The following is an 11,308-nucleotide window of genomic DNA, read 5'->3' as shown; positions in this document are numbered from 1 at the left end:
TGACATGGTTAGGCTTAAAAACTCTTTCAAAAACATTTCAAATACATTGGTTTATGGACAACCTGCAACTATAATAATACCAAGACAAAAGTTACCAACATGATGAAACACGGACATTCTATTCATAATTCATAATTCAGCCACTAGATGGCGCCCTCTTACACTGTGCTGGTTCATATCAAGTGTGCTATGGAAGCATCAAGTATCCTTAGTACTTACATGTTTTACTTGAGTAAAAGTATCTATACCACCGTATACCTAAAAGTTATAATTTAATTTTCAAACATGAAACTCTTGAGTGTAAAATGAAACCAAATAGACCCATAAGAGGAGTGAAATTATTGTTAAACACCTGCATTACTACATTTACAAGAAGTCTACACAATTAGAGAATGTAGAAGAATTATCTCTCCTAACACCAACACAAAATCAATACAACACAGTAATTGTGGCCCAAATCCAACGAATCCAACGACAACAAAATATTATTTACTTTTGGGTCTGGGAGGCTAAATGTCATCAAATGGTGGTCCGTGGCTCAAATACTGAATAAATAATAGGCCTCGATGTGAAAATGGTTGAAAACCACAGCGCTAGCCTAGAGCATTGGTTCCCAACCAGTGGAGGCCTACTAGAACCAGTGGTTAGGAACCTCTGCCCTAGAGGAATGCAGCTGAAAATGTTTTAACTGCCACTAAAAAACAAAAGCTTATCTCACAGATTATAGCATCCTTGCACTGTTTTACTAGTACTACTATTCATTTTAGATACTGTATATATATATATATATATGTTTTTTACTTTTAAAGCTCTGATGGACTTGCCACCCTGACAGTAGCTCGATATTGCAGACCATTCTAAATCCCTCACACCAGCAGCAGCTATTTCTATCTGTGTTTTTCACTAAACGACTGTGTACAAAGCATCTTAAGGGTACACCTACTCCACACCAGACCTGCTACAGCTCAATACATTGAGTTGTATCAGGTTCCATATTATAAAATAATTCCCATGTACGTTTTTGCTATGTAGTTCTCGCCTTCAGCATCCTTATTTCCTGATTTTCTTCAATCCAGTTTCCTCCTTTAACCCCAGTTGTGTGGCGGCGACAGATTGACTTGAATTTGATGTATTTTGTATTTGAAATTGCAATAAAAAAATATATGGGCAATATATGGGCAATATATGAGACAAAAAAGGGACTCATGCACATCCATATATATATATATATATATATATATATATATATATAATATATTCTGCCGTAGTGAAAATAGTCTTAAATTTTTGTGTTTACACAATGTTTGTGTTTACACGAACACTCAAAGCTGGCCAGCCATTCATTGTCAATGGCATTCAATGTTTGTGTTAACACAATGTTTGTGTTTACACAAACCCTCAAAGCTGGACATAGGAGGGGCTAGCGCCCCTCAAAAATGTTATCAGAGTACTTGGACTCCAGTCTATGACATCAGTCATAATGATGCAAGTACTATGATGTCATTACTGGGGCTTCAGGCATCTCCTATTGGGCATCTATCGCCATATATGGGGGGAAAAAGAAAGACAGACACAGCACAATATTATCGTCTTCACTTTCTTGATTTCTCCCAAATCATCATTGCTTCTCTTGAACAATAATAATTAATGCGAATAAGTATTTCATCTTGTACTGTAACTGAGGCACCACATGAGAAGTTCTGGCCAAAGAATCTCTGTGCCTCTTCTATAATCCCATGTCAAATGTTGACACCACGACCTGTAGTGGATTATTTAGAACTCACATCAGAGTCTTTAAGAAATAATCAAGGTAGAGAGTGGACTGACACAATGGCAGTGGTCCAGACCAAATCCAGGGAGGAAGCACGAATGTAAGCCTCCAGAGCTGTTCACATGCGTCCCTCTTATACACAATGACAGAGCAAAAATACATTGGAGGTGTGGTCAGTGGACATGGCCAAACAAGGGTCTATGTGAGAATAGGTCATCCGACAGACGACCAACAGGTGATCTGTGATGACTCATGTGAATGCAGTCAAGACAGTTAGTATTCTCATCTTCAAAATCCATTACAGACCACATGTGACCTATTTCTTCTTGGCCCTTGGGGTTTTCACTATTGTAACTGTTACACACTCTTCCCTTTCTTTTTAAACTGGCCTCTTCCTCCCTCATCCTTTCTGTTTCTTCTCGTCTTCCACGCCTTCAGAGCAGGAACCTTCCCCACTACGGGAAACATACAGCACACTGAGCACAGCATGCATACTATCTATCCGCTTTTAGAAATCCCATGTTGCCAGATGGATTTCGAGAGTGCCACACAGCACGTCAGTGTAACTACAAGGGTTCCAGCACATACACACGTCATCAAAGCACCATCGCCAACTGGAATCTGGAGGCCTGCGTGACCATGGGAGTGCCCCTGGTGTTGGATCTTAACCCACTGACATGTGCTGGCGTTGTCCGCAGTGCACGGGGCCTCCATGATAGCATGAGGCGGCAATAATACATCGCTAAGTGCACACGTGTCCGGCGGCGACGTACGCAGCAGCAGCTCCGGGAGTTCTAAATGTACTCGAACAAACTGTCCACCGTCATAAGAGGGCTTGTGGTAGCGGCCATGGATTGGAACGACTACTTGAACAAGCGTGCGATTCTGTTCGCCCAGAGGCGGATACACGAGCGCAACAAAGCCCACAGACTTGTGAGCGGGGGCTTCCGGGTCAACGGTTGAATCTAGGAGTACGTCCAAGTCACCGTGACTCCTCAGGGATGACAGTTCATATGGATCGACATAAACGCCTCTGGGCCATCGGTGGATCAGCAGAACTTTGAGGCCGGCGGGAACGTCGCGACCAAACCGGACAGTGGTTACCAGCTCCCTGTGAAAGCCCTTTTTATTGATCTCCATTGAAATGGATGCCGTCAAAAGCCACGGCTTAAGAATACCACGGATTTCATCCTTTCCGGCTGAACACGTGGCTAAATAAGTTAATGCAGTTAAGAGTACAAAATACATGAGAGTCCCAATAGTTAACCAAATAGTAGTTTTCCTGGAGAAATCGATTCAATTTAGTAATGACATACATAACCTCTTGAAAAATCTTTACAATGGAGGCGTGTATGCATATCAGTATGACAGGGTCTTGGCCCAAATATGGACTTCCACACTGATGTCATAAATAATAACCTCAGTCTTGCCCAAATAGAAAGCTGCACCTGAGCTGGCGGAGATATGACCTCCAGTGGCCGCACATTTCTGTATGTGTTCATGTGTGCTGCCAGTGACACCAGGGACATGCAGAAAGTGTTAGAGAGGCAGGGACTGAAATCCCATTAAGAGGGAGGACACTTGGACAAAAATAGCAGATCTACAAGCTCTCAATGTGTCGCAGCGCAGCTATTGTCGGTGCACAACCCAGAACTCTTTTAGCTAGTGGAGATGCGGTGTAACGACATGGATTTCTAAACAAATTTGTTCAACACAAATTGCTGCGTCCAAGTTCAGGAGACTTCGGGGGGGAAAAGCAATTCTGTTGCCTTCTGGCATGGCATGGAAAGGAGTGGCATTTGCATTTCTTTCACCATAGTAAATGCTACATCCGTGGTCTGGAGAGGGCAGTTGTTTTACAGATGTGTGCACGTCCCTGAGTGACACGATCAAGCCACGCAACGCAAGCCACGTCTACCACCGGATCGGAAACAAATTACATACATAGCTGCTGTCACAAGACACATTTCAGTGTGATCTGATAATAAAGTAATATCGCATCGTATCCAATGTGGAGATAGATGCTGAACAAATTGGCAAAATGTGATCTGAAGAACAATCACTGATGTGGTCAACATGGATTCAAGAGATACAGTAGTAAAGAGCACAAAAAATGCATCACATAAATAAATTAATGTGTGGCTAAATGTTGGCCAGCTGTGTGTGCACTGCGCGCACACACCGCTGGCCTACCACTCTTGTGATTACAAATGATTAGAGATTAAAGAAAGATTACTATTTGGATTCAGGCCTAGCTCACTCCAGTGGTTCAAATGTGGGTATAGTCACATTCAGGGTAAATTGAAGGTGTCACAATGCTGAACGTTACAGACCTGTGCAGATGTACATACTTTCAGCATTATGAAATGAATAGATTTGAGAGCCACTGGCTCACTCAATCTGGAAAGACGTTTTGCTCACAACTCGGTTGGTGAGGGGGGAAACCTCTGGCCAGCACAAACAGGCTTGCCTTTAAGAACTCACCTCAGAACTCCCTCAAATAGGGAGTGACCCCTCTCACAGATGACTGTGACTGACAGTCAAGGCGGTCATTATAATTTGAATGTTATCATGTATGATACCCACCGAGCCCGGCAAAGTTGAACAGTGTGGAGGAATGTGGATTATAACCCAGGTGTTCCAACTACCCAAGACGTACATTTCAGAAAGAGTGGTGGCAGGTTTAGTAGGGTTTCCCTGGAAAGCAGGATGTGTCTGTTAGAATCTAACAGTTGGACAAACTGTTCCAGGAAGATACTCTGTTTATACTCGTCTTATACAAATATAAAACCTTTTGTCACATCCTTACTTAAATTCAGAATGAGGTTTTAGACCTGATGACGTCAGTATAATGTCTGCTTTGTCATCCATAGCAAGCGTATTTCATCTCTGAAGCACACGTGAGAGACACCATACGAATAGACGAACCCCATGCACACGCTTAGAATTTGCATTCCGCCAAATGAGATTTGCAGCGATTCCCACGAATTAGAACGCGTAATTTCTGGAATAATAGTTGAAACAACAAGGATAAAACTAATGGATGAAAGACAGATAATTGGAAATGGCATATTGTACAAATCTAACTCCTTCCTTTCAGATGCGCAGAGTCTGCAGACTTGAAAAAAATACTTGATACCTTAAACCAAATACCACGTGAATCACAAAACACTGTCTGATATGCCTTAAAATATGGTGGCATACATGACTGGGTACAATTTCGTTTTCTTATTGATGAGGAGCATGTCCAGGAGCAGGTGGGACCAAGACAAAGAGATAAGAGGGAGAATTGAGATTGTGAATTTGTCTCACCGCTGACCATCAGCCGCGTGTGTGTTCATTCATCATGCGTGGCCTCGTAAATACAGCCGCGTATGTGTTCAGTCATCATGCGTGGCCTCGTAAATACCCTGCCCCATTTTGATGTAGGCTTCTTTCTCCTGCGCGCTCATTTGCCCCACCAGCTCTGGCTTCTGACTGACCTCCTGGTAGGAGAGAGCCCTGCCCCCAACCATCACCACGTACTCTTCCCCCACCTCCTCAAACTCATCATCATCATCCTCTTCCTCTTCCTCCTCCCCTCCGCCACCACCGTCTGCGTCGCTCCTCTTCTCGTGGAAGAGGAGGCGTATTATCTCGTTCTCGTGCGACTTGCCGCGAGCCGCCCCACTGTCGAGGGCTCCGGGAGCCACGTCCGCCGCGGAGTCGAGTGCGTCAGGCTCGCAATAGGATCCCTGTATGGTGCTCTGGGTAAGCCAGATGGGCTGCTCCTTGGGAGCCTCGGCCTCAGCCTTGCTCGCCCGCCCGTGTGGGTCCTGATCTCCCATGCTGATCACCACATTCTGTGTGTAGAGGTCAGCATAGGACGGGCCCTTGGTGGGCCCACGGAACGTGCGGCCTGAAGCCCCCGGCGCAGCTGCAGTGCATTTGCCGCTTTCCGCCTCGCGGAGCTGCAAGTAGATGGGTGCGATCTGCTCGTTGAAACGAACGACCAGATTCCTGGCATCTTTCCTGGGCGACACGGACACATTGTCCTCCACCTCCGTCTGACAGCACGTACAGTGGAATGTCCCTTTTTTAGAGTCAAACAACTGGCCAGCATCGAGGTCGGTGAAGGTGGAGTAGCAGCACGGACAGCGGAAGGAGGCGCGATTGGTGGATTCTTGCTCCTCCGCCTCTAATCGCTGCCGCATGTTGTCCAGCTTGAACTTGATCACGTTCACCAGCATTCTAGAGTTGATGAAATAGTAGTTGTGCCGAGTCTTCTTGCCGTCCGGCGCGGGAACCACCTCCGTGTGACACTTCACAAACTTGTCAGTTTTCAGCAAGGTGAGTACCGAGTGCAGTTGCTTGGGGCCAAACTTGAGAAGTTCCAGCATGTCCTCCTCGCGCAAGCTAGGGCTGCGGATGAGCATGTCCATTGCCAGGGCATGCTCAGGCCCGTAGAAGCCCCGCACCACCAGCTTGGCAAGCTGTTTGAGCGCTGCAGGGACCTCAGTCTGTTGCTCTGGTTCCATCATGAGCCAGTTAGTCACACAAAGAGGTTTGCTATCGCTTGGTTGGTTGGGGGTGGGAATACAGTGGATGAATCACATGAGGTTAAAGGAGTAAAGGATTGCCGTCTGTAGCAAGGATGAAGCTCAGAGTACAAGCCTCAAAGATGAGTCAAATTAAAGAGTCTAAGGACATTTGTTCAAGGTAGGTGTAAGGGGGATTTGTTCAGGTGCAATAAGTTATTCTCTCTCTTTCTATTATGGATGTTTGATGAAACATACAGGATTTCAAATAGTTTACAGCACCATAAACCAAGGAGAATTAATTGGGAAGATGTAAAGGGGTTTCTGTGGTTCACTTGCAAGACTGAGGACGTGAGGCTGTGGGGTGCCTTTTATGGACCAAATGCATTAACACCCACGACATCACTGCAACATCATAGATCAAAACCCTTGCTCAGAGTAAGCAGAGATTTGTGCCATTTCAGAAAGACTGTGATTCTTTATATACTGACTGTCTGGTATATTTTCAACCCAGTGATGTCACAACTCACAAGTGACAACAAATCGGTGACAACAAATCAGTGACAACTGATTTATGACATTAAAGGGGGCAGGAAACTGAGCACTCGAGCGCTGTTCATGCAGCCTGGAGAGTGACGAGCTGGAGTTTGAAATACATTGTTTACAACGAGGGCAGCGCAAATATCAGAAATTCTAGGCATGTGTACAACATGACAACTGTTTTAAAGTATTGTAGAGTGACAACTAAAGTCTCTGTAATGTTTATGTTGTACTATTACTAAAAACGATCTAAAGGGATTTAAGATAATTTCCGGTCCAGGACATTGTCACTCTTCGCTAAGAGCCACCAATGGATTGGCCCCATGAGGTGAACAGAGTTGTCGTAACTCTGTCTTACTCTTTGTATGGCTCTGGCCACCACAACTGACCAAATGACATTTCTCTATGTATGGCTCTGGCCACCACAACTGACCAAATGACATTTCTATTCTAGGAGGGCTAAAATGTAAAGGTTGACCTGAGGGTGACAGTGGTGTCACTACTACTAGAGACTGAGTACTGTAGGTCAGCGGTCCCTAAACATCTTTTGCCGTGCACCCCATGTTACCTCGATCCTGACCTAGCTGACGCACCCCCCAACGCCAAGTCTCGTTGAATTTGGCCGAAAATTATGATTATGACAAATAATAACAGAATGTCACTGCACTGAGAGACACACAGCTGCTGTATACTCCCGCAGCTGCTCTATAATGCTCTATATGGATTTTGCCGTTTGTGCTAAATAACGCCATAAAACCGCCATTACCCTTTTCATGTCACGCACCCACTAGAGGGTGTTCGCGCACCACAAGGGGTGCACACACCACAGTCTGGGAACCCCTGCTGTAGGTGATGGGGTCACCAAAATCTAAATAGTTCTTCCTCTGGGGAGCATGTGCTCATGGCTATATTAGAGTTTGAAATATCTTGTGTACAAGTGAACCTTTCGGCCTGAGGGTGGTGCTATAGGAAAGACCATGGGGTCAACAAAACCTGCAGGTATCATATAGAAAGAAGTAGCACATTTTCAGCATGATCAAAGCCATGGCAATTTATCATTTACATTTCAAACTGTTTACATTCATAGTGGATGGTAGTACATCATGTACTAAGCAGTGTTGGGCAAGTTACTTTGAAAGCGTAGCTTGTAAAGCTACAAGTAGCTCACCATGGCAGTAGCTTGATCAAGCTACATAGCTACCCCTGGAGAGATGTAGCTTGTAAAGCTACAGCTACATGGAAAAAGTAGCTCAAAGTAGCTCAGCTACTTTTTATTTTTCAGCGTTAAATTGAGAATGTACATGCGGGAGACCCCTCCTCCCCTCTGGGAGACCCCTCCCCTCTGGGAGACCCCTCCTCCCCTCTGGGAGACCCCTCCCACCCTGCTCCCCTCGGGGAGACCCCTCCTCCCCCTGCTCCCCTCTGGGAGACCCCTCCCAGACTGCTCCCCTCTGGGAGACCCCTCCCAGCCTGCTCCCCTCTGGGAGACCCCTCCCACCCTGCTCCCCTCTGGGAGACCCCTCCTCCCCCTGCTCCCCTCTGGGAGACCCCTCCTCACCCTGCTCCCCTCTGGGAGACCCCTCCTCACCCTGCTCCCCTCTGGGAGACCCCTCCTCCCACCCTGCTCCCCTCTGGGAGACCCCTCCTCACCCTGCTCCCCTCTGGGAGACCCCTCCTCCCCCTGCTCCCCTCTGGGAGACCCCCCCACCCTGCTCCCCTCTGGGAGACCCCTCCTCCCCTCTAGGAGACCCCTGCTCCCCCCTGGGAGACCCCTCCCACCCTGTGATACCAGGGCCAATCAGAGGCCAATTAGAGGCAGCTGTCAAGTGCTGATATGCCCTCAAAGCAATCAGAAAAAGGAACAGTCCTTGATTTTTCAAAGGGGGTTCTAGTACAAGAATTAACACAGCAACCAATGGTCAAAATTAATATATTTCTTTCATGTTATTGCCCAAAATTGTAGCTTGTAACTTGAGTAGCTAAGCTACAAAAAATGACCCAAAAGGTAGCTGAGCTACTTGACGAGGTACACAAATATGAATGTAGCTAAAATACCACAAGCTACAGCAAAATGTAGCTCAGCTACGTAGCTCAGCTACATGTAGCTTAATACTCCCCAACACTGGTACTAAGTACTATACATTCAAGCCCACCTTGACTAAACACACACAAACACAAAAAAAATATTTCTGATATTTTATCTCTCAGCAGCATGTCACTTTTGAACTAGTTAACATGGCTGAAGGATGAGTAAACATATCTAAGATTTTGATCATTAATCTCTTAAATGTACAACAACAAAATACACAAAACTCCCAAATTTCTCTATCTGTAAAATGAGTGCATCATGTATTGTTGGTGCCTAGCTTTGCCAGATGTGTAGAGCAAGTCAGTGACCACATTGTTTCTGCTAGTGTAATAATCGGTCTATGGGAAACAGTGGGACAAACAAAAAGTCAAACCGTTAAATGATTGCACCAGGCTATTAAAATAATGATGCACAAGTAGGCCTCTAGGGTAGGCTACAGCTACATTAACCTCGGCTCCCATGCTTCGGAGTGCAGTGGAGTGGTGGCCACACACGATACCATAAAAGGTGCATTCACAAAAACAAACAACAGTTGGTCACTATCCCCAAAACCACAATATGCATTGTGGCAGTTCTGTTTTGACAATTATTTCACAACAACCACTATTATTACCCCAAATATATTTCAGTATCAAAATGTGAAATTTAGTTCAGTTTGTAGATCTCATCTGCGAATCCAGACCAAAGAGAATGATTATGGAGAACGAAGCAGACAGGTATAGGGGGCATATTGCCTGGGGGTATGCAATGGTAACCCCAATGTGAGGGGTGGGAGAGGCTGGACAGCAGACGGCTGGACTTTGAATTTCTCTAACTATAAACTTTCATGACAGCAGACAGCCTAAGTACAAATATAATTTATGAAAATCTACTACATTGAAGTCTGTTCACAGAAGTTGTTGTAGGATATGTGGGGATTATCTGACGAGGTACCATTTGAGTGTGCAAAACCTTACATATACTAAATAATACTAAATTGTTTATAGGGTCAATATAAGTACAATAATATAGCCTTTCTACAGGAGTATCTTTTTATATTTTTCCAAAAAGAATACAAACAGCCAATAGCATATTACAAAGTTATCCCCCTCACTGGTGACAATTCCGGGAGGAAAAACGGGCAAGCACCGGGTCGAGTCTTCCGGTATTCTATGCAATGCAGTGGTGGAACGTAAGAACTCAAGTACTGCACTGTCCAAATTTCAATACTTTTGCTTCTACTCCACTGCATCTCAGAGGCAAATAGTGTACTTTTTAGGCCCAAACCACACTAGTGCAACTCCTTGCATGTAGTTGAATGCAATCAACTACCAATGGCAGTTTCATTGGTGTGACATGTCCTTAAAACTGTTTTGTTGCAAGGAGTTGCAATGGTGTGGTTAGGGCCCGAAGCCCTAACCACCAGAGGGTCAAGACGGCTTTAGTGTTGTCCCAGCGGTGTGATATGTCCTGTTGTTGACGCGCGTCGTCCCAAGAAGTGATTCAACGCATGGAATTCAATGGCCCAAACCACACCAAAGGGTCAGTGGTCACTATAAAATAGCTCAAGGCTCTATTGCTGATTACTTAGGTTAGGACCCCCACAGTGGTGTCCAATTAGAACTTAAACCAGGATGCTTCGACTTCTGAAGCCGACCCTTGTTATATATTCTCCGACTATGCTTGTCACGATGACTAAACCAGTTAGATCTATCCATGTATGTTTCTACCAAATCTATATGATATCAGCACTAGGTCAGCTCGGGCCAAATATAGGGATTGTCATACTAGACATGTCATATGTCATATAGCCCAACGTCCTAGTCGGATATCCCCATATATGGGGACTAAATATATATATGAGCAACTACTCAGATACAACAACATGACTGGAAGTGAGAGTCTTCGTTACAATCACCAACTCCTTGCAACCGTTTGGTCCCAAGGAGATGCATGGTGACCCTTTGGTGTGGTTAGGGCTTTACTCAGGACTATTGAACTTGTGAAATGGGACATACTGCATAATGAGGGAAGACATATTTGAATATTATAACCACACCTGGGGCTCTATTAGGTTAATCTTTAACAGAGTATTTCAATATAGTTTATTGATACTAAAATCAGGAGCCTACCTCTTCTACCAGAGATGCCATGAAAGCCAGGCTTGGACCTGAAAAACAGAAACATAATAGATTATAAACATTTCTAGCAGGCACATGCACATGTTCAGCCCCTGCCCTTTTACCCGCCTGTAAAACATCACACCTGTGTGAACTGAGTGGTGCAATTCCCCCCCCCTCCCCTCTCTCTCTCTCATTAGCAGGCAACAGAGCAGCACTATCTCTCTCTGTTTCTGGCGCCCCCTACTGGTACTAATAAGTCATATACTCGTGCTCAGAGTATAGGTGCCAT

The 11,308-nt window shown here is 45.1% G+C and overlaps 2 protein-coding genes across 2 annotated transcripts; both read right to left on the bottom strand.

Annotated features, from left to right (window-relative positions):
• Nucleotides 1-2,269: 2,269 nt before the first annotated feature.
• Nucleotides 2,270-2,911, bottom strand: LOC310876034 (phosphatidylinositol-glycan biosynthesis class X protein-like; the record flags this gene model as incomplete). Its single annotated transcript, XM_083789481.1, has 1 exon — nt 2,270-2,911. One exon carries the CDS (start codon nt 2,909-2,911, stop codon nt 2,270-2,272), a length of 642 nt encoding a protein of 213 aa, XP_083645607.1.
• Nucleotides 2,912-5,151: 2,240 nt separating this feature from the next.
• Nucleotides 5,152-6,291, bottom strand: LOC310876033 (general transcription factor IIE subunit 1-like; the record flags this gene model as incomplete). Its single annotated transcript, XM_083789480.1, has 1 exon — nt 5,152-6,291. The coding sequence occupies one exon, from the start codon at nt 6,289-6,291 to the stop codon at nt 5,152-5,154; it is 1,140 nt and encodes a 379-aa protein (XP_083645606.1).
• Nucleotides 6,292-11,308: the final 5,017 nt, after the last annotated feature.

Source organism: Protomyctophum parallelum, assembly GCF_964188405.1.
Source record: "Protomyctophum parallelum genome assembly, chromosome: 18".
Taxonomy (NCBI): Eukaryota; Metazoa; Chordata; class Actinopteri; order Myctophiformes; family Myctophidae; genus Protomyctophum; species Protomyctophum parallelum.
This window is presented reverse-complemented; position numbering and strand designations above follow the sequence as displayed.